Here is a 22816-nt window from a genome sequence, read left to right as displayed (position 1 = left end):
ATAATTAAGATTCTCAAGTGATACAAGTAATTTAAATAATCTCGTTTTTCCGAATTGAATTTAATTTAGATCTGAATTATATGATTAATTTTGTAAAAAAAAAAAAAAAGAACAAAAAAGTGTGCGAATTATTTTCATTGACGTCAGAAATATGCTCCTGTGTTACCGGAAAAGAGCTTTGTTCAAGCAATTTATTTTATTTAATTTAATTTAATTATTCTCTTATTTAGAATTAGAATTAAGTTTCGGGTGGTACTTCTCAATAAAATAGCTTTCTTTTGCCTCCAAGAGGTCGTTGTTTTTGCTATTAAGTCTATATAAAGGAAAAACACTAAATTAAATGAAATGAAATAAAATAAAGAAAGTGGTGGGATTGAATATTTGTAGCCTGTAGGCTAAGAAATTACTACCCTTGCCTGTATAATAATGTAACTATGACATTGTGACGTCATAGACTATTGTTAATTGCATTATTGTTTAATAAATGCCCGAAGAGCCGCTATCGCGGTGAAAACGTTAGCATAAAAATGTAGTTTTATTTTGCCATCTTTAATTTCAATTATATATAACCAGGATGTAATTTAGATAAGAAAGATATGATATCATATCCCTAGCCATAAATAAATATTTCCGTGTAAATTTCCACATCAAGAACTCGTAGTATTATTCTTACAATTTCTCGTACAATAGGGGCCACAAGGCAAGAAGTTAGGCCCGATATACGCGAACATCAAACCGAGATCTTTGATACATAAACATATAATATTAAGTTTTTTTCAAAACCGGATACAAATCGTTAGAGGGACCACAGCCTTCGATCCGATTATCACAAAATTCAAACCCAGGGTGTAACGGTGTATATTTAAACGGTTTTCAAAATCGGGTATAAACTGTAATTTTTGTTACACCCAGGGTCCACAATCTAGGAGGTTACGGACCGATATGTGCGAATATGGAAAGAAACAAAAATCCGTGGAATATAGACATATATTTTAAGTTTGATCAAAATCGGATAAAAAAATTGTGACTTCTACAGTGTCCACAACCTTGGTATTATATACTTTTATACTATTTGCGAACGAGGAGCGGGCAGTTTCAATCCGATTTTCATGAAATTCGAACCCAACCATCATAAGGGTGGAATGGTGATATGGTGATATGTTAAAACAGCTTTTAATATTGGATAGAATGCCAATATCGAAAGGAACCGCATGTCCACAAATAAATTGTGGGCTGACAGGGGCGACTCAATACACGTCCACTTGAAAATATGGGCGTACAAAAATAGCTCAGCATGATAAAACTTGATTTTTGGAAGACTAAACAACTGATATCAAAGACTTTATATGAAATGAGATTTTTATTTTAGAAATTAAAATGTTAAGTTATTTGATACTCCCACTGGCCGGTTAATAGTTGTCAATGCTTATGTAATTTATATTAGGGCAATGCTACTCAAGACGGACATGTTGTTTAGATCAGCATACCAAGCAATTAAAATCAGTGAACCGGAGGACCAAACCCAAACATCCAAAATTTAGCACTTTTTCCTAGATAGTCCTAGCACTGTAAAAGTTGTGGTGTGATTCGTCTGCTAGCATTGTTGCAGAATTTAGAGACTTTTTAATCAAGACGAGCGCGTGCTGGTGACCACGTGATGCTGGGGTTGCGGCAGAGGCATGGCAACCAGCGGCATGGTGGAGATTTGTTGTGAAGTTTCGTGTGTAAATTCTTTCATTGCATAGTTAGATATAAGTTATTGCATTATTTTATACCGTGTGAATGTTCGGTAATATGTCTAAATCATCGTTGATAACTCGTATCAAGTTCGTTTCATGATTATAGTAAGTAATTCGAGATAGAGTAGAAGATTCCAGCATCAACGCAGATTCCAGAATAGTTCGACCCACGTGACATCGGAATGTGTGTTGACGAAACATGTGTGTAATGAACTGATTCTTTAATATATAATTAATAAAACTGTCTAATATTTAATGTCCATTACAAGTCCGTTACGTATGTTTTTGTATGATTCTCTCGTATTACCATGTTTGTGATTGTTGTTTACCGTTCACTGTAATAAATCATGTTATTAATTGTACATTGATGTTTCTATAATTTCTGCTGACGGGGCGTATTTCATGAATAGGTTATTTCTGGCCTTGTTTTAAGTGACGTAACAGAAATTGGGGGCTTAAGTCCGGGATAATCCGTATATATTTATGATATTAGTTAAATTTCTTATGTAAACGAAATTTATAATACACAGATTTGTGTTTTGGTATATTTATAAATCAGCAGAAAGTAGAAAGTCAATATGGTGTTTACTGTCTAAACATTTTTGTCAAAACCAACTCTAGTGGAGTTTGACGGATTAAAGAAGGTTGAATTGTTAGAACTTGCCATTCATTTCAAAGTTAAAGTAAATCAATCTATGAGAAAGAACATAATTAAAAATGCAGTACTTAAAACCTTGGTTGATAATAATATTTTTGATGAAGATGCCTTAGATTTAATTAGTGAGATACCAGGTGATGTAGATGTTTTAAAATTAAAAGAGTTAGAATTTCAACATCAGTTAAAACGACTAGAATTACAACAAAGGCAAGAAGTACATATTAAAGAATTAGAAATTCAAAAGGAAATTAAGATAAAAGAAATTGAATTGGCAAATCAGTCACACTCCACACAGCAGTCATTATTAAATCATTTTGATGCAGCAAAGCATATCAGATTAGTTCCTAAATTTCAAGAAAAGGAAATAGATCAGTATTTTTTACATTTTGAAAAGATAGCTGCTAGTTTAAAATGGCCAAAAGAAAATTGGACACTATTATTACAAAGTGTATTATTAGGTAAAGCTAGAGAAATATTTTCAGCTATGTCCCTTGAACAAAGTTCTAATTATGATACAGTCAAACATGCAATTCTTGATGCCTATGCTTTAGTCCCAGAGGCATATAGACAAAAATTTAGAAATTCAATCAAAGTTAATGAACAAACACATGTAGAATTTTCCAGAGTAAAAGAACACTTATTTGATAGGTGGCTTGATTCTAAAGAAATTAATAGAAACTTTAGTAAACTTAGACAACTTATGTTACTAGAAGAATTTAAACATTGTATACATGTTGATATTAGAACATTTCTAGACGAACATAAAGTAAGCACACTAAGTGAAGCAGCTACAATGGCTGATGACTATTCACTCACACATGATTTAATTTCTACTAAAAGTAGCCAAAGGCTAGACAAATCTCCCCATGCCGCTACCTCTCATTATACCCCAAATAAAGTAATACAGAGTAGATCACCCTTTAACCCTCAAACTTATGATAAGCTCAAGTCAAATAGTGATAGCACTGTTAGGCCTAAGCCAGAAGCATATAAAGGGGTGGATCATCATAAAATACCCGTATGTTCTTATTGTCATAAAAAAGGGCATATTATTTCAGAGTGCTGGATTCTTCAAAGAAAATAAAATAAAAATACTAGTTTAAAATCCAGTGCTTGTGTTTCATTAAAAAGCCCTGAAGCGCCAATTAAATTAAACTTCCCTGAAAAGATTGTTGATAATGCTGCGTCTGAATTTATTATTGAGGAGTTTAAGCCTTTTGTGTCTGAAGGATTAGTGTCACTTGTAGGTGACGATGCCAATTTAAAAACCCTTAGGATATTACGTGATACAGGAGCTTCACAAAGTTTGATGTTAGAAAAAGTTTTACCCTTTTCATCAAAGTCTTCTGTAGATGCTAATGTTCTTATTCAGGGTGTTGATTTAGGCTTTGTTAGTGTACCTCTTCATGATATTAACTTAAAGTCAGATTTAGTTTCTGGGCGTGTTACTGTGGGTATTAGACCTACTCTTCCTGTAGAAGGTATAGATTTATTACTAGGGAATGACTTAGCGGGTGATAAAGTTATTGTTAACCCGATTCTATCAAATAATCCTTCTTTTGAAAAGCCTGTTCACGATAATCAGGATTCTGATTTATTTACTTACCCGGCTTGTGCAGTTACTAGGGCTATGAGTAAGATGTCTGAAAAGAAATCTCTTAATGAGGATATGTCTATTAATGAAGATTCTTATGTGTTAGAGGACACTTTTATGGCGAATATTCCTGATATTCAGTTTGATGCTTCATTTGATAAGGACCAAGTTCCTATTTTACACGACAGTACCTCTTTTCACCCTAATAATCTTGAAGGTTTAGGTCCAGACCCTTTAAGTCGTTCTAAATTAATTATTGAACAAGGAAATGACCCTGATCTTGTCAATTGTTATGGTCAGTGTTTATCTTTAGACGAGGTGGAGAATGTCCCTATTTGTTTTTATAAAAATGATAATGTTTTGATGAGGAAATGGAGACCGCCAGATGCGAATGTTAGTGATGAGTGGAAGGTTGTTCATCAGATTGTTGTGCCAAAATTATATCGTCAAGAGGTTATAAGTTTAGCCCATGATTTGCCCATGGCTGGTCATTTGGGAGTTAACAAGACCTACCAAAGGATCTTAAACCATTTTTATTGGCCGAATCTGAAAAAGGATGTTGTTGAATTTTGCAAGTCATGTCACAACTGTCAGGTTGTTGGAAAGCCTAATCAGAAAATTCCTATTGCGCCTCTGTATCCTATCCCAGCATTTGAAGAACCTTTTAGTAGAGTACTTATCGATTTTGTGGGACCACTTCCTAAAACAAAAACAGGCAATGAAAACCTTTTAACAATTATGTGTGCCTCCACTCGTTTTCCAGAGGCGATTCCTCTTAGAAATATTAAAACGCCAAATATAGTGAAAGCTTTAATTAAATTTTTCACATTAGTTGGTTTACCTAAATCTATACAGTCAGATCAAGGATGTAATTTTATGTCTAATTTGTTTCAGCAAGTCATGCATCAGTTAGATATTAATCAATTTAAATCTAGTGCATATCACCCTCAATCGCAGGGGGCGCTTGAACGTTTCCACCAAACTTTAAAAAATATGATTCGGTCATATTGTTTAGAGCACAAAAGAGATTGGGACGAAGGCGTCCATCTTCTTTTATTTGCCGCTCGAGAAGCCGTTCAGGAGTCCCTTGGATTCAGCCCATTCGAATTAGTATTTGGCCACTCAGTGCGGGGACCGCTTACATTTCTTAAAGAGAAATGGTTAGGTGATGATACTAATATCAATATGTTAGATTATGTTGTTAGTTTTAAAGAAAGACTTAAAGAGAAATGGTTAGGTGATGATACTAATATCAATATGTTAGATTATGTTGTTAGTTTTAAAGAAAGACTTAAAGCAGCATGTGAAATTGCCAAAGAAAATCTTAAAAATAGCCAGGTCAAAATGAAATACTGGTATGACAAGAAAGCCAAGAATCGTACTTTTAAATCTGGTGACAAGGTGCTTGCCTTTTTACCTATTCCTGGTAGTCCGCTACAGGCCCGATATCACGGTCCTTATGAAGTTGAATCTAAAGTTAGTGACTTAGATTATGTTATTAAAACGCCTGGTCGTCGAAAACAAAACCAGTTATGTCATATTAACATGTTAAAGCCATATATTGAGAGAGAAACTTCAAACATTAGTAGACCTGTTGCTAATTTATCTGCTGTTCAGTCGAATGATGAACAAGAAGTTATAGAACCTATACAATGTGATATTAAATTAAAGAATTCTGTTATACTTTCAAATTTTGATACTAAACTTAATCATTTAAGTGATGTTAAAAAAGATGAGTTAAAATCTTTAATACATAAATACATACATTTATTTCCTGATGTTCCAAGTAAAACGGAGGCTATATATCATGATGTTGACGTGGATGGGGCTGTACCTGTTAAACAACACCCATACCGTTTAAATCCTCTTAAATTGGAACATTTGAGAAATGAAGTTAAGTATATGTTGGAAAATGACATTATTGAACCCAGTTACAGTGACTGGAGTTCACCATGCATATTAGTTCCAAAGCCTGATAAGTCATATCGTTTTTGTACAGACTTTAGAAAAGTTAATTCTGTTTCAATAACTGATTCATTTCCTATCCCTAGAATAGATGATTGTATTGATAAAATTGGTGATGCACAATTTGTTAGTAAATTCGATCTTTTAAAGGGATATTGGCAGGTTCCATTAACGGAAAGGGCTAAAAGGGTATCAGCTTTTGTAACACCAGATGGTCTTTTTCAGTATAAAGTAATGCCGTTTTGTATGAAAAACGCACCAGCTACCTTTCAAAGATTAGTTAACGGAATTATTGCCGATTTACAAAATTGTGAGGGGTATATTGACGACATTATTACTTATAGTGATACATGGGAACAGCACAAGAATCAGTTAGATGCTTTATTTAAGAAATTATCTGATGCTTAATTAACTGTAAATCTCATGAAAAGTGAATTTTGTCATGCTACTGTAGAATATTTAGGCCATATTGTAGGTCAAGGACAAGTAAAACCTATTAAAGCAAAAGTTGAAGCTATTGTAAATTTTACTCAGCCGAATAATAAGAAAGAAATGATGAGATTTTTAGGTATGGCTGGTTATTATCGGAAGTTTTGTCCAAATTTTTCAGTTATTGCTAATCCCATGACAGATTTATTAAAAAAGGATGCTAAATTTATTTGGTCTGATCAATGTGCGAAAGCGTTTGATAAACTTAAAGCCATACTAATTACCTCTCCAATTCTTATCACACCAGATTTTACTAAACAGTTTAAACTTTCGGTAGATGCAAGTGATATAGGTGCAGGTTCAGTTTTGTCTCAGAATGATGTAAATGACATTGAACATCCTATATGTTATTTTTCAAAGAAATTTAATAGATATCAAAAGAATTACTCTACCATTGAAAAAGAATGCTTGGCATTAATACTGTCTCTGCAACACTTTGATTTCTATTTGGGAACAACTTTATATCCTGTAATTGTATGTACATATCACAACCCACTTACTTTTATTCATAAAATGAAAAATAAGAACCAGAGGTTGCTCAGATGGAGTTTAATGTTACAAGAATACGACATTGTTATTAAACATATAAAAGGTAGAGATAATGTTATACCTGATACCTTATCTAGAGTAAATTAAGTGTTACATTTAAAGTTTACATTACATTTAAACTTTTTTAAAGGGGGGAGGTGTCATGTATTACATGATATTGTTATGTGTGTATAATTGTCTCTATGATTATAATGAATAATCAGTTCATTGTTGTTACTAAAGTTGTGGTGTGATTCGTCTGCTAGCATTGTTGCAGAATTTAGAGACTTTTTAATCAAGACGAGCGCGTGCTGGTGACCACGTGATGCTGGGGTTGCGGCAGAGGCATGGCAACCAGCGGCATGGTGGAGTTTTGTTGTGAAGTTTCGTGTGTAAATTCTTTCATTGCATAGTTAGATATAAGTTATTGCATTATTTTTTACCGTGTGAATGTTCGGTAATATGTCTAAATCGTCGTTGATAACTCGTATCAAGTTCGTTTCATGATTATAGTAAGTAATTCGCGATAGAGTAGAAGATTCCAGCATCAACGCAGATTCCAGAATAGTTCGACCCACGTGACATCGGAATGTGTGTTGACGAAACATGTGTGTTATGAACTGATTCTTTAATATATAATTAATAATACTGTCTAATATTTAATGTCCATTACAAGTCCGTTACGTATGTTTTTGTATGATTCTCTCGTATTACCATGTTTGTGATTGTTGTTTACCGTTCACTGTAATAAATCATGTTATTAATTGTACATTGACGTTTTCTATAATTTCTGCTGACGGGGCGTATTTCATGAATAGGTTATTTCTGGCCTTGTTTTAAGTGACGTAACAATACACAGACACTCATAAACATTGAAACAAGTAAGAAATTATGAGTACTGGTATATGAACTTTTGATGTAATTTTGTTCCAGAATTTCACGTCTCTGAATTATCCGAATAGTATTCGGATCACAAATCTCGATCCGATTTTCAACACTAATAAAAACCAAACAAATTCTAATCATTTTCTGATAATTACTTCATGAGTTGTTACTCTTAAGCAGATTTTAGTGGATTATAAATGTTTCATTTCCGAAAAAAGTAAAAATATGCGACAACACTTGTTAACTGCCCGGAAAATTTAGCTGCTGTGGGCGTATGTTTCATTGCCTGGCAACCTATCTTTTTCTCTCTCTGTAGTGAAAAGCGTTCAGCCCAACGAAAATTTGGGGAAAAGTGGAGCCGGGCAAAGAGACCAGAATTAACAGTGGTCTGCATCCGTAGGACTTTTCATTAAAAAAGACTGATCTCCCTTGCATGAACTGAAAGCAGGAAGAAATCGCCATTAAGAGAGGGGAAGACATCAAGAGACAACTAAAAGATTGTTCAAGTAAATAGGTGAGTTGTTATAGTAAAAGTTTGTAGAAACGTCAAACAGAATATATAGGTATATCGATATACTGCGGTATGTTTACCACATGCTCTAGAACTTGATTAGTCAAATCATAATGATATATTGTTGTAAATGAGGAGTTTTATAAAGGTCACGTGAATGAATAGTGTGACGTACAGCTACCAAACTATCAACACGTCGCTACTACAGCTCGTCTTGAGTGTTTGGTGGTTCAACATAGTAAGTCACAAAATATAATATACGCGTCGCCGTGAATTCATTCGTCTACGACTACGATTGAATATTGGTTTATCGACTGAAGAAAGTGCCGATTCAGCAATTTCAAGTAGGTCGAGTCAATCAGCCGAGATCAAGGCTGTCCTACAATAGCTACCATACAGTACGCTTCAGGCGGAAGTATGAAAATAGTCCTTGTGGGCGTTTTTTCCGCTCAAAAATCGCGGTGTTTTACCCATATACACTCCGCGGAATTAGAGACGTTCTGGGCGGAAAAAAGTCAGCGAAAATATAAAATTCGCGGTGGATTATCGCCCGCGAAAATATTAAATTCGCGGCGGATTATAGTCGGTGGAAATATCAAATTCGCGGCGGATTATAGTCCATAGTGATTTGAAATAGTCAGAGTAATTTAGTCCATATTGCCACAACGTTATTAGAAAGAAACAAATATTTAATGGAACGATATCACGAGTATATTAGTCGTTTTAGTTCACCGGTAATTCATATATTCATAATACTCTTTTCAAATTCCGTTTTGATTATTAACTAAAGTGTACCAATGTATTATTGTATTCATATCCTAAAATGTCCGTTATGTTCTATTCATTTATAATGTACATCTACATCGGTATTTAATTCGTGAATCACACCATAAAGCACAGACACATAGCAATTTTCTATGTCATTAGTTGATCCGACAAGCAGACAATGAAACCATGTTTCGTGAATTCTGATAACAATGTCTGAAAATGGACGACAATAAACATATATAGAAGGCAGCGATTTGCACGTGGGTGTTTTAAAATATGCTGTTTTTTTATAGACTGATTTATTATCCGTTTTAATTATGAACAACAATTTAATGATATTCGTAGAAATAAACGAATTAGCATAAATTGCTAGGAAGGAATATTTTCTCCTTTAACGGTAATTCAATTAAAATGACGATTCGGCTCCCAACATTCAATATATACATACGTACTTTATGTCCCCAAAATTAAAAGTCATATTGGATAGAAGCTGGAAGATAGTTTACTTATTTCAGTTTCGTATTTGACTTTACAGATTCCCCATTCCCCACATTGGAAAACAGATCAACACGTCAAATCGTTTCAGTTACAGGTATAAGGCTTAAAAATATCATGTCTTAAATAGCCCCTTCAAATATTTCTTTTTATACTTTAACTTATAAGTGCAACACACAAACTGCTTACCGTATTTATACAGTTGACGATAAATATCCTAAATAATAATCCGGTTCGGTTTCTTTCCAATAATTATCAATGAACATATCGAAGAACCTTTAATAAAACACCTAACAACCAGATCTTATGAATGGAATCTTGTCCGGACAGAACTTAGATTAATAGTAACTGATCAAAGAGTGAACATCATAAGGGATGATTTGTGTGCCAAATTAAAAATATTATCACCGATAGGGGTTCACTAGTCCGCCGCTATAAGAAATACTATAATGTGGGTATCAATAAACCTAACCCTAACTCAACCCTAATGATAGATATCGGTGGACTAATGAACCCTAACCCTAAATAAAGATATCGAAACCCTAACCCTAACCTAACCCTAATTCATCGTAGCCTGTTAGTAATTTAGCCGTGACAACCGCACCTATTTAGTGTGAAAATCCAGTTTGTTCGCGTCCCAATTGTAATTATTCTTTATTAATGAAGTCAACTATTTTGGGTAATGATTACTTACTGACAATTCAGAATGAAAGTATTGTCTACAAGACTACGACATGGTAACAATTTGTTGTTAAAGGGGCTTCTATTATAGTCAATTATCAATTCCCTTTGATGACACGTGCGAATTCAAATAATTTGGAAACTTGATTGACAGTATGCATTGACTCAGACTCTTTGGTGCCGAAATGAATAGGTCGTCATGGTATTATGTACATGTTTGCGTCAAGGTTGACGTTGACTTCTGGCGAGGTGTGCATTTAATTCATTTGTGATTTAAATCCGAAGATATAATACTTCAGGTGTGATTTACCGATTTACAATGCATTGTGAAACTTATTTGTCAGAATGGGAATGGATATTTTAATGGACAAAACCTTTCACCCACGGTAAGACCAACATCTATGTGTATAAATTTTGAAATTTTCGTAATTTGAACGAGTTTGAATGTCTTAAAAATGTCGAACATATTGATGAAGTAATGAATCGTACAGCCATAACTCTGTTTATTATATTATATAAAAGCCTGCCAATTTTTGATATTTGTTATATTTTCAATGTAAGACAGCAAAATCTGCGTGTCTAACCGTGTTAAATTAACAATCTTTTTTTTGCATGCCGTATTAGCTGATATTCGACTACGATATGATGACTGCGGTGCAATTGCACTATAAATAAACCTAGCTATTTTAAAACATTTACATGTACGGATGTGCTGACTGTACATGCATGGAAAGTCCGACTTAAAGGGGCACGGTGTGATATAAGGGATGGTTTTTGTGCCAAATTAAAAAAAATATCACCACCGGTTCAACGAATGATTTTAACAGAATATGTCACCTGCGAATATGATGATTAAGTATTCTTTTCACACGGCGCATACGCTAACCTTTAAGTCTGTACCGATTCAAAAATTGAATTATCTTTTATATCCACATTTTTAAATCCCGAGTTTTATCGTAAATAAAATTAATAGAAAGTATTGTTTACAAGAATACGACATGGTAACAATTTGTTGTTAAAGGGGCTTCTATTTTAGTCAATTATCAATTCCTTTTGATGACACGTGTGAATTCACGTAATTAATTAGGAATCTTGACTGACAGTATGCATTGACCCAGACTCTTTGGTGCCGACTGATACATGTGTTCAGCAAGGTTGACGGTGACTTCTGGCTATGTGTGCTTGAAAACAGGAGATGAAGGCATATATTACTTGTTCGGGTGTGATTTATAAATTTAAAATGCATTGTGTGACATATTTGTCCGAATGGAAATGGCTATTTCGATGGACAAAACTTTCGCTAACGGTAAGACCAGCATCTATGTGTGTAAATTTTGAAATTTTCGTAATTTGAATGAGTTTGAAATAGAAGAAAATGTCGAACATATTGATGAAGTAATGTACGGTACAGCCATAATTCTGTTAATTTTATTATTTAAAAGCCTGTTTGATTTTTGTTATTTTTCAATATAAGCCAGTTAAATCTGCGTGTCTAACCGTGTTAAATTAACAATCTTTCTTTTGGCATGCGGATATTCGACTACGATATCACTGCCGTGGAATCGCACGATAAATAAACCCATTTCAAACCAGCTATGGATGTGCCGACTGTACATGCGTGGAAAGTCTGACTTTTTAAAATTTCGCGGTGGGCGGCGGATTAAAATAATCGCGGAGGTCGGCGGTTTATTTAAATTCGCGGAGGAATTTTAGAGCGGAATTTTGAGCGTGGCCAGAGCGGATTGATTAACTGACGTCCGCGATTTTTCATTTCCGCCCAGGTCGGACCTCGGGGAAATTTAGTACTTCCGCTTGAAGTGTACCGTACAATAAGACCACTCACCAGACAAAAAGGGACAATCAAGTGAGCATACAATAATAAGGAATTCGCTGGATGACCATGACTTCAGTGAAATCACATGCTCCGTATGGGCTAACTAACCCGAGCCCTTGATAAATAAAATAAATTGAAACTAGTCTATTTTTAGTAACTAGGTTATTGTTTGATGGTGACAAATTTTTTGCTCAATATAAAAAGGGTTTTATCTCTTCAAAAGTGTGTTATTATGAATGTGCCAGAAAATAACAAGTATATTCAAAGAGCCATTAAAACTTACTTTCCGGTGATGTATGACACAATAACTGGAATTTCGTATTAAGACCCTTATTTTGACATTAAACACTCGCCCCACCCCACCACTCGAATTCAGTTAGTGCAGGCTAACTAACTTTGATCAATTTTTAAAAAAAATGTACCTGCATTGTGCCTAAAAATAAAGGTATAAACTAAAGAAAGGATTGACTTCAATCTTCAGTATAGATATAATTATTTTGGATTAAGTCCCGCATTCTTACTTCAACTTTAATCTTTTTTCAAGGTATGTATATATAAGTGTGTCCGAAAATTATTTACATATACTCAGCCAAATTAAAAACTTGACACTCAGGATTTTTGGGACTAGATTTTTAATATTTGGTTTAAGGCAACTATTTGAGGCTTATGTTGTGCAACGAAGACGACCTTGACATCAACAGAAAGCAAGAATACGTCTCGCCGAAAGTCCTTGTCATTGATAACATTCGTGATGTCACAGTACCCCCCAAAATGAAATTCACAGACTTGGAGAACAATCGGAATAAAGTGTTTAGTAACGGTTGTGACCTCCTCTAGCGTCTCGTACTGCCAATCAACGTCTTCTCATGGATCTCAGAACATTAGTAAACACTACCCGAGGAAGACGTCGCCACTGCTCAGCAAGAGCATGTTGAAGGTCCTGCAACGTCAGTGGTGGATTCACTTGCTGACGAACACATCGACCCAGTTCGTCCCAGATGTGTTCAATAGGATTAAGGTCGGGGCTAAGCGACGGCCAATCCAGGACTTGGACACCGGCATTTCTTAAAAAATTCTGGGTAGCAATTGTTGTATGGGGTCGAGCATTGTCTTGTTGAAACGTTACTCCAGGCCCATGTCTCTGCATAAACAGAAGAACAGGTTGCAAAATCTGATCCCTGTACTGGACAGCATTTAAGTTCCCTTGGACAACAACAAGAGGAGAACGTCCATGTGCACAAAAAGAACCCCAAACCATGACACTGCCGCCACCAAATCGGTCAACTTCTCTGATGCATACTTGAACGTAACGTTCACCTTGTCTGCGGTACACTTGGGCCCTGTCATCGGCAAATCTCAAAAGTGAATCGAGATTCGTCACTAAAGACAACCGAATTCCACTGTCTTTGAGTAAATCTTATGTGTCTTGTGGCCCACACAAGTCAGTTACGGCGATGAAGAGGTGTCAATATTGGTCCATTATAGGGCCTCCGAGCTCGAAGACCAGCAGCCTCCAAGCGATTTCAAACAGTTTGTGCAGTTACCCTTCTACCAAACATCTCTCTACTTGTGGAGGTTGCAGTGACAAATCTGTTTCTAAGATGACGTAATCGTATTGCTTGATCTTCCTGGAGTGACGTCACACGTGGCTCTCCCGCCCTTGGGCGGTCGGCAATAGTTCCAGTTTGAAGCACTCTCATTCTAAGATTAATTATTGTCTGGCGTGAACAATTAAAGGCTCTTGCAACAGTGACCACAGACTGACCAGCATAGAGCCTACCTATAGCACGTAGACGTTCTACATTTGAAAGGCGCTGCATTTTCTAACAAAGATGAAAATAACAATTTTAATTTGTTTTTCCAGTGTGCGTGTTCAGTTTAAGCAAATTTGCATCGATTGACCTCACGAGTTTGTGTTTGCACGTGTTTTTCAGGTTTTTCATCTTTATATGCTCAAAAGTCACGTGACTTTGCAATTTTATGAAATTAAAGGCTTCTTACTACTTATTATCGTTAGAAACACTTTAAAATTTATTTGACTTACCAGAAAAAAAAATTTGTTGAAATTCATCTGTGTCAAGTTTTTAATTTGGCTGAGTATATTTGAAAAGACCAAGGAATAGACTTTTAAATGATGCGTACCAAGATTACTGTAATTTCGTTTTAAGACCCGTATTTTTACTTTAAATACCCCTACCCTTGTCATTTGATAGGGTTTGTACCACCCAACTTTGATCGTTTTGTAAGGTAAGTAAATATGAATGTGCCAGAAAATTATTTATATATTTGAAGAGAGCCATCAACAGGCTTTTCAGTGATATGTAACATCATTGCTGGAATTTCGTACTAAGACCCTTATTTTCTACACCCTAAAAATGGGTCGATTGATCTAAAATTGTGGCAGTGGGGTTTTGAGGGGTTACTCATCATACATAAAAACCAGTGGCTGCCAGGCAGGATACGCCCACATTTTGCAAGAGATGGATAGAGAACAAGCTAAAACAATGGGATTTTTTGTACAATCAGGGGCAATAATCCAGAAAGTTATGATCTGAAATGCGCAAATATCTAAAGGGACTGAGATCTTTGTGATATAAAGATATCAGAATCGGATAAAAATTGTGACCTCTAGAGGGTCGACAACCTTCGTATTGCATAGTTTTACACAATTTGCGAACAAAGAGCGGCCATTTTGTTGGGCAGATTCATTTCGATTTTCCCGAAATTCGAATTCAACCTTCATTATGGTGGAATGGTGAAATGGTGAAATATTAAAACGGTTTTTAAAATCGGAAAAAATAATTGTGACCTCTAGAGAATCTGCAAGCTAAAAATGCCAATTTTCGAACAATCAGGGGCCATAATCCAGGAAGTTAAATTTGGGTATCAGCGATTATCAAAAGGAACCAAGATCTCACGCTTTTTTTAGATCGGATAAAAATTGCGACCTCTACTTAGACCACAAGCTAAAAACGTGATTTTTTTATTCAATCAAAGGCCATAATTCAGGAAGTTTTGATCCCATATACTCGAATATCGAAAGGAACCAATATCTTTGGGTTATAAACACGTATTTCAAGTTTCATCGAAATCGGATCAAAACTGTGACCTCTAGAGGGTCCACAACCTTGATTTACCAGATGTTTACACTATTTGCAAACGAGGGTGTCCATTTTATCTGGCAGTTTTGGCCCGATTTTCACGAAATTCGAACTCAATAGACATTACGGTGTAACAGTGATTTATTCGAACGTTTTATTTTAAATCGGATAATAATTGTGACATCTAGAGGGTCCACAAGCTAAAAACATGATTTTTATACGCCCACATGGAAATGTGGTCGTATATTGCCATCGCCCCTGTCCGTCTGTCGGTCAGTCCGTCCGTCCGTCGTCCACAATTTCTTGTGAACACTCTACAGACTACATTTATCATCTGATTGTTTTGAAATTGATATATGTTGTTTGCATTAGTGAGATGAAGAATCCTATTTAATTTCAATAACTTCCGTTAATTTCGTCTGGAGTTATGGCCCTTGTTTCACTTTGTTGCACCTTGTGAACGACAAAAGTTATCAACCGATCTGTATGAAATTTATATGCATCATTTAAATTAGTAAAACAAAGAAGCCTATTGAATTTCAGCAATTTCCGTTAATTACATCTAGAGTTATGCCCCTTGTTTCACATTGTTGAATCTCGTGAACACTTGAACGAAAAAGTTATCACCCAATCTGTATGAAATTCATATGCATCATTTAAATTAGTGAAGCCAATTGAATGTTAGCAATTTCTGTCAATTACTTCTAGAGTTATGGCCCTTGTTTTACTTTGTTGAACCTTGTGAATGTTCGAATGACAAAAGTTATCATCCGATCTGTATGAAATTGATATGTATTATTTGAATTAGTAAAACGAAAAAGTCTGTCGAATTTCAACAATTTCTGTAGATTACTTCCAGAGTTACAGCCCTTGTTTTAGTTTTTAGAACCTTGTGAACCCTCAAACGACGAAAATTATAATGTCATCTGTATGAAATTGTCTGTTAAATGCCCCCTAATTACCTACAAAAGAAAAATATACGACAACTCTTGTCGACCGCTCAGATGATTTACGCTATTTGAGAACGAGGGGCGGCCATTTTGTCTGTCAGTTTTGGCCCAATTTTGACGAAAATCGAACTCAACCATCCTTAGGGTATAACGGTGATATATTAAAACGTTTTTATATGCCCACATTTTCATGTGGACGTATATTATCGTCGCCCCTGTCCGTCTGTATGTCTGGATGTCTGTCCATCCACAATTGTTTGTGGACTCTCTACAGGTCACAATTCTTATCCGATTTTGACCAAAATTGAAATATAGGTTTATCCCCAAAAGATCTCAGCTGCTTTCGATATTGGCATGAATCGGATCGATACTTCATGGATTATGGCCCCTGATTGTACAAAAAATCACGTTTTTAGCTTGTGGTCCCTATAGAGAGGTCACAATTTTGAACCGATTTTGATGAAACTTGATATGCATGTTTATAACCCAAAAATCTTGGTTCCTTTCGATATTTGCGCCCATCGGAATGTAATTTCCCGAATTATGGCGCCTGATTTTCCGAAAAATCGCCTTTTTATAAGCCCACATTGAAATGTGGGCGTATATTGTCGTCGCCCCCGTCATGAGACAAAGACGCCTATTGATTTTCAGGGATTTCCTATAATTACTGCCAGAGTTACGGCCCTTGATCACTTCAAAAATCTTGTGGACACTCTAGAGCCCAAAGTTAATATCCAATTAACTTTAAATTTATACACAGTGTTTGAGGTCATGAGACTAAGAATCCTATTGATTTTCATTGATTTTCGATAATTACTGCCAAATTTATGGCCCTTGATCACTTTGAAAAATCTTGTGACATTCTAGAGGCTAAAGTTATCATCCGATTGACTTCAGATTGATAATTACATCATGAGTTGTTACTCTTAATCAGATTTTAGTGTATTATAAATGTTTCATTACCAAAAAAAGTAAAAAAATATGCGACAACACTTGTTGACTGCCAGGATGATTTAGCTGCTGTGGGCGTATGTTTCGTTGCCTGGCAACCTATCTTTATCTGATTTTGTTGAAACTTGAAATGTAAGTTTATATAACCCAAAGATCGTGGTTCCTTTCGATATTCGCGCATATCGGACCGTAACTTCCTGAATTATGGCCCCTGATTGTACGAAAGATCACTTTCTTTTTAGCATGTTCTCTATCTATCTCTCGAAAATGTGGGCGTATCCTGCCTGGCAGCCACTGGTTTGAATTGAAATTAATACAAGTTGGTTAGCCTGCACTGGCTAAATTAAAGAGTGGTGGGGGTGGGGCAAGTGTTTAACGTCAAAATAAGGATCTTAACGAAATTCCTGTTATTGTGTCATACATAACCGAAAAGTAGGTTTCTATGGCTCTTTAAATCTACTTGTTATTTTCTGGTACATTCATGATTACATACTTTAGAAGAGATAAAAGCATTTTTATTTTGAGCAAAGAAATGGGTTACTAATATTTATCGAAGGCTTGGATTAGCCCATATCGTAGTGAGGGCTGGCTTGATTCCTAGTTAGTGAAAGGTAAGTATTCTTACACTCAGCAAACCTCAGCAGATTACAGTGTACTACCCTACATCTGGCCTTGGCTGTATGACGAAGTCTGCTATTGGAACTACTTTCAAGTTCCCGGATTGCCCATGACTAGCTTTTGAAGAATGTTTTATCATACAAATATTTCAAAGTCTGAAGCTGTTCTTCTTTCAAGTTTATCCGATTTTCTTCAAACAAGGACAACTTTGCACTGAAAATTCTAAACACGCTTCAAACGACGCAATTTTGATAACTTCTTTTTAAAAGCGGCAAGTTTTGCCTAATAAGTAAACCGGTGTCGCATCGCAATTGCATAGGCGTAGGTACATATCACTTACCGTCATACAGCTGAGACTAGATGTAGATTAACGGAATCTGTCGAGGTTTACTGAGTGAGTATTCTTAGTGAAGGAGGGCTGGTTAGTGAGGGCTGGTTTGATCTCGACACAACACAACCAAATTTATCAGCAATATGAGCTCAATATAGAAGTGTTATCAGATGTTATATAAAGAGGAAGCATATCCTGCCACATACACCAGCGGATGACATCTAGGGAAAATATAACCTAAATAAATAGTAGAACAATTTCTAAATCGGTGTTATTCAATCGATTGCAACGTGTAACTAACTATCTATTTATAGTAAGGGGAAAACCAGTTTTTATACCACCGTTATCAAGTCCTGTATTCATTTTAATGTATATTGCATATAATGAAAGTTAGATTTAAATAATTTAAAGCCACCTGCTGATTTCGTCAAGGTCACGAGATGTAAACAGGGCTAGCGCTAATGCTAACCCTAACAACCCACAATCCTCGGCAACAATTACGTGCCCTAGCCCTGTAAAGTAAAAATAGACTTGTATCTAGTATAAAAATAACAACACCTACTTTCTGATACCCAGTATTGACCTGTGATGGCCAATAATAGGTTATGGGGTGTCTCTTTCTTCAGTCCAGCAAAGTTAATCACATAATAAGTAAATATAACCCAACACCACCTCAATAACACATCAATTACACAATAGGCAGCAACACAACTCTTCATCACCACTAGACACTAGATGTTACTCAATAACACAGTTATTACACAATAGGCAGCAACACAACTCTTCAACACTAGATTCTAAATAAATACTCACATCATCTAAAGTAATAACTATAGCAAGGGGAAATAATAAATACTCCGATCATCTAAAGTAATAACTATAGCAAGGGGAAATAATAAATACTCCGATCATCTAAAGTAATAACTATAGCAAGGGGACAAATAATAAATAATCAGATCATCTAAAGTAATAACTATAGCAAGGGGAAATAATAAATACTCAGATCATCTAAAGTAATAACTATAGCAAGGAGAAATAATAAATACTCAGATCATCTAAAGTAATAACTATAGCAAGGGGGGAAATAATAAATACTCAGATCATCTAAAGTAATAACTATAGCAAGGGGAAATAATAAATACTCAGATCATCTAAAGTAATAACTATAGCGAGGGGAAATAATAAATACTCAGATGATCTAAAGTAATAACTATAGCAAGGGGGGAAATAATAAATACTCCGATCATCTAAAGTAATAACTATAGCAAGGGGGGAAATAATAAATACTCCGATCATCTAAAGTAATAACTATAGCAAGGGGACAAATAATAAATACTCCGATCATCTAAAGTAATAACTATAGCAAGGGGGGAAATAATAAATACTCAGATCATCTAAAGTAATAACTATAGCAAGGGGACAAATAATAAATACTCACATCATCTAAAGTAATAACTATAGCAAGGGGGGAAATAATAAATACTCAGATCATCTAAAGTAATAACTATAGCAAGGGGGGAATAATAAATACTCAGATCATCCAAAGTAATAACTATAGCAAGGGGGGAAATAATAAATACTCAGATCATCTAAAGTAATAACTATAGCAAGGGGGGGAAATAATAAATACTCAGATCATCTAAAGTAATAACTATAGCAAGGGGACAAATAATAAATACTCAGATCATCTAAAGTAATAACTATAGCAAGGGGGGAAATAATAAATACTCAGATCATCTAAAGTAATAACTATAGCAAGGGGGGGGGAAATAATAAATACTCAGATCATCTAAAGTAATAACTATAGCAAGGGGACAAATGATAAATACTTAGATCATCTAAAGTAATAACTATAGCAAGGGGGGGGGGGATAATAAATACTCAGATCATCTAAAGTAATAACTATAGCAAGGGGAAATAATAAATACTCAGATCATCTAAAGTAATAACTATAGCAAGGGGACAAATAATAAGAGAGCAGTGAACATGATTTTTAGCCCAATAGAAACTGGACAATCTTACTACATCTGTTTACATCTTGTGACCTTGACGAAATCTGCAGGCGACCTTAATATTTAGATCTGACCCTATAATCAAGGCTTGTAGAATGTACCCAGCGGAATCTCTCACCTGTATTTCAGCACCTGGATACGAAATAAGTTAGCAAACATATTCCTAGCGCGAATAAAAGCCTACATAAATTTATCACGAAAATAATTGTTACCTTTATTTTAGAAAATAACATTTTAAGATATATTAAAACAAGGTATATATAATAAGACAAAAAATCAAGTTATGTATCTGTCGATTTTATGAAATAAAGATGCTCGAGCCACCAAAGCTAGTTTAGAAGTTATAGCCCTTGATCACTTCAAAAAATATTGTGGACGCTTTAGAGGCTAAAGTTAATATCCGGTTGACTTTGGGGGATTGGATGGCCGAATGGTTAGCACTTACGCGCTGCACTGTATCAGGGCTGGGGTAATGGTAATGGAAGGTAATCATTACATTTTTTAAGTAATGGCCATGTAATGAGTAATGGAAGATTTCTAAAGTAACAAGTAATGGAAATGTAATTAATTACATTCGAAAAATCATGTAATGGTCAATTACATTTCAATTACATTTTATGGCACATATAAATATTTCCAATATAACTAGCCTCAAATTGTATAGCATCAAAGAAATAAATTAAATGTATCTGACACAAATCCAATTCATTATAATTTTTAAAAAAGATTTAGATCAGTTTTTACAAATTATAATAAGAATAAGAAGGCATTAAATATTTTCTTTTATAATTTTATTATGTACAATGTTGATTTCTGAATAGATGTATATTGTAATCAAAGATTAGTGCTAATTTGCAGGCAATCACATAGTCAATCAATCAATTAAAAGACAATAGTCTTACTACACTTTAATCTTAATCTCAAGGTAACAAGTGAAATACCAAACAATGGTCTTCAAGTATCTCATCATTTTATGGTTACATAATATAAAACATATATATTATATTGTTTTAGAGTCATGCTGAATAATTCATCAGCAATACAATTATTATAGAAAAACTATTTGGATTGATTGATAAAGAATTTTATAAAATAACTTTTAAAAAAAATAATGTTAATTAACTATACTTTCAATTCGTACAGTGAAAACATCAGTTGTCACCACTGCCCGTCTCTTGAATGTTATAATATATAGAAATAACAATTCATACACAAATATCTATTATTGTGAATCGAGAATTATTATGGAGTTTGATTTTGTAGGCGCTTCATTGCAGAAAAATTAGGTTTTCTTTTTAATTTCTATGAAAAATGTTTGTTTTATTTATATACTCATAAAGTAATGGGTAATGGCAATTAATTACTTTCAATGTAATGGGTAATGGTAATTAATTACATTGCTAAAATTGAGAAAGTAATTATGATGTAATTAATTACATTGGCAATGTAATGGCCCCAGTCCTGCACTGTATCATACGGTCTGTCATTGAGTCAACTGGCGAGGTTTCGATTCCCTGATTCCCTGGTGGGTCTTCTCCGGGTCCTCCGGTTTCCTCCCACTGCTAAAGACCACTACGCGCAAGCAAATTATTGAAATAAATTGAACCATGTGTTAGTCTCGAAATGACATGGGACGTTAAACTCCCCCTCTCTCTCTCTCTTCTCTCTCTCTCTCTCTCTCTCTCTCTCTCTCTCTCTCTCTCTCTCTCTCTCTGATTGACTTTAAATTTATACACACTGTTGATTTTCAGTGATTTCCGATAAATACTGTCAGAGTTATTGTCCTTGATCACTTCAAAATTCTTGTGGACACTCTAGTGGCCAAAGTTAGTATCCGATTGACTTTAAATTTATACACAGTGTTTAAGGTCATGAGACGAAGAAATTGATTTTCAGCAATTTTGGATAATTACTGCCATAGTTATGGCTTTGTTTGAGGTCATGAGACGAAGAATCCTTGTGATTTTCAACGATTTCCGATAATTACTGCCAAAGTTATGACCCTTGATCACTTTGAAAAATCTAGTGACGCTCTAGAGGCTAAAGTTATCATCGGATTGACTTCAGATTGATATACAGAGTTTAAGGTCTTTGAGACGAACAAGTATATTGATTTTCAATGAATTTTGATAACTTGAACAGCTCATTTCATGATATTAAATGTTTCGTATACTAACCGCTAGCATTTGGCAGAACTTTATAAAAACCAAACAAATTCTAATGATTTCCTGAAAATGAGTTGTTAATCTTAATCAGATTTTAGCGTATTATAAATGTTTCATTACCAACAAAAGTAAAAATATGCGACATCTCATGTTGACTGCTCGGACGATTTAGCTGCTTTGGGCGTATGTTTCGTTGCCTGGCAACCTATCTTTGATTTAATTGAATTATTTGAAAGGAAAAATCAGACAGAATAAGTTTTCTTTTTGTAGACATGGACCAACACTTCAACATATTTCATACAGACAACAGTTAAACAAGATGGTTGATAGGAGAGTGAAAGTTGATGGTTTGTTTTTGATCCCATGTTTAGTTGGTATACTGTAGAATCTGTACACAAGTATGTTATATATATGTACATAACTAATAGTCTATATTTATTTGTGTATTTTAGTGAAGTTGACATAATAACGGCCACTCGATATTAACCAACAGAGAAATAAGATGGATGAATCTGATGAAGAGAGGTTAGTATATTATATA

The 22816-nt window shown here is 34.7% G+C and overlaps 1 protein-coding gene across 1 annotated transcript in view; it reads left to right on the top strand.

The window, feature by feature from the left end:
- The window catches only part of LOC126828606 (serine/threonine-protein phosphatase 6 regulatory ankyrin repeat subunit A), a 55359-nt gene that overhangs the window by 28058 nt on the left and 4485 nt on the right, over nucleotides 1–22816 (top strand). The window contains exons 3-4 of the mRNA XM_050558481.2: nucleotides 8175–8372; nucleotides 22728–22800. Coding sequence (XP_050414438.1) covers nucleotides 22778–22800 — 23 coding nt within the window. The 5' untranslated portion in view covers nucleotides 8175–8372; nucleotides 22728–22777. The remainder of the gene's footprint in view (nucleotides 1–8174; nucleotides 8373–22727; nucleotides 22801–22816) is intronic.

This window comes from Patella vulgata, chromosome 7, assembly GCF_932274485.2.
Source record: "Patella vulgata chromosome 7, xgPatVulg1.2, whole genome shotgun sequence".
In the NCBI taxonomy this organism is placed as follows: Eukaryota; Metazoa; Mollusca; class Gastropoda; family Patellidae; genus Patella; species Patella vulgata.
The sequence above is the reverse complement of the archived record's forward strand: the minus strand, read 5'-3'. Positions and strand labels throughout refer to the sequence as shown.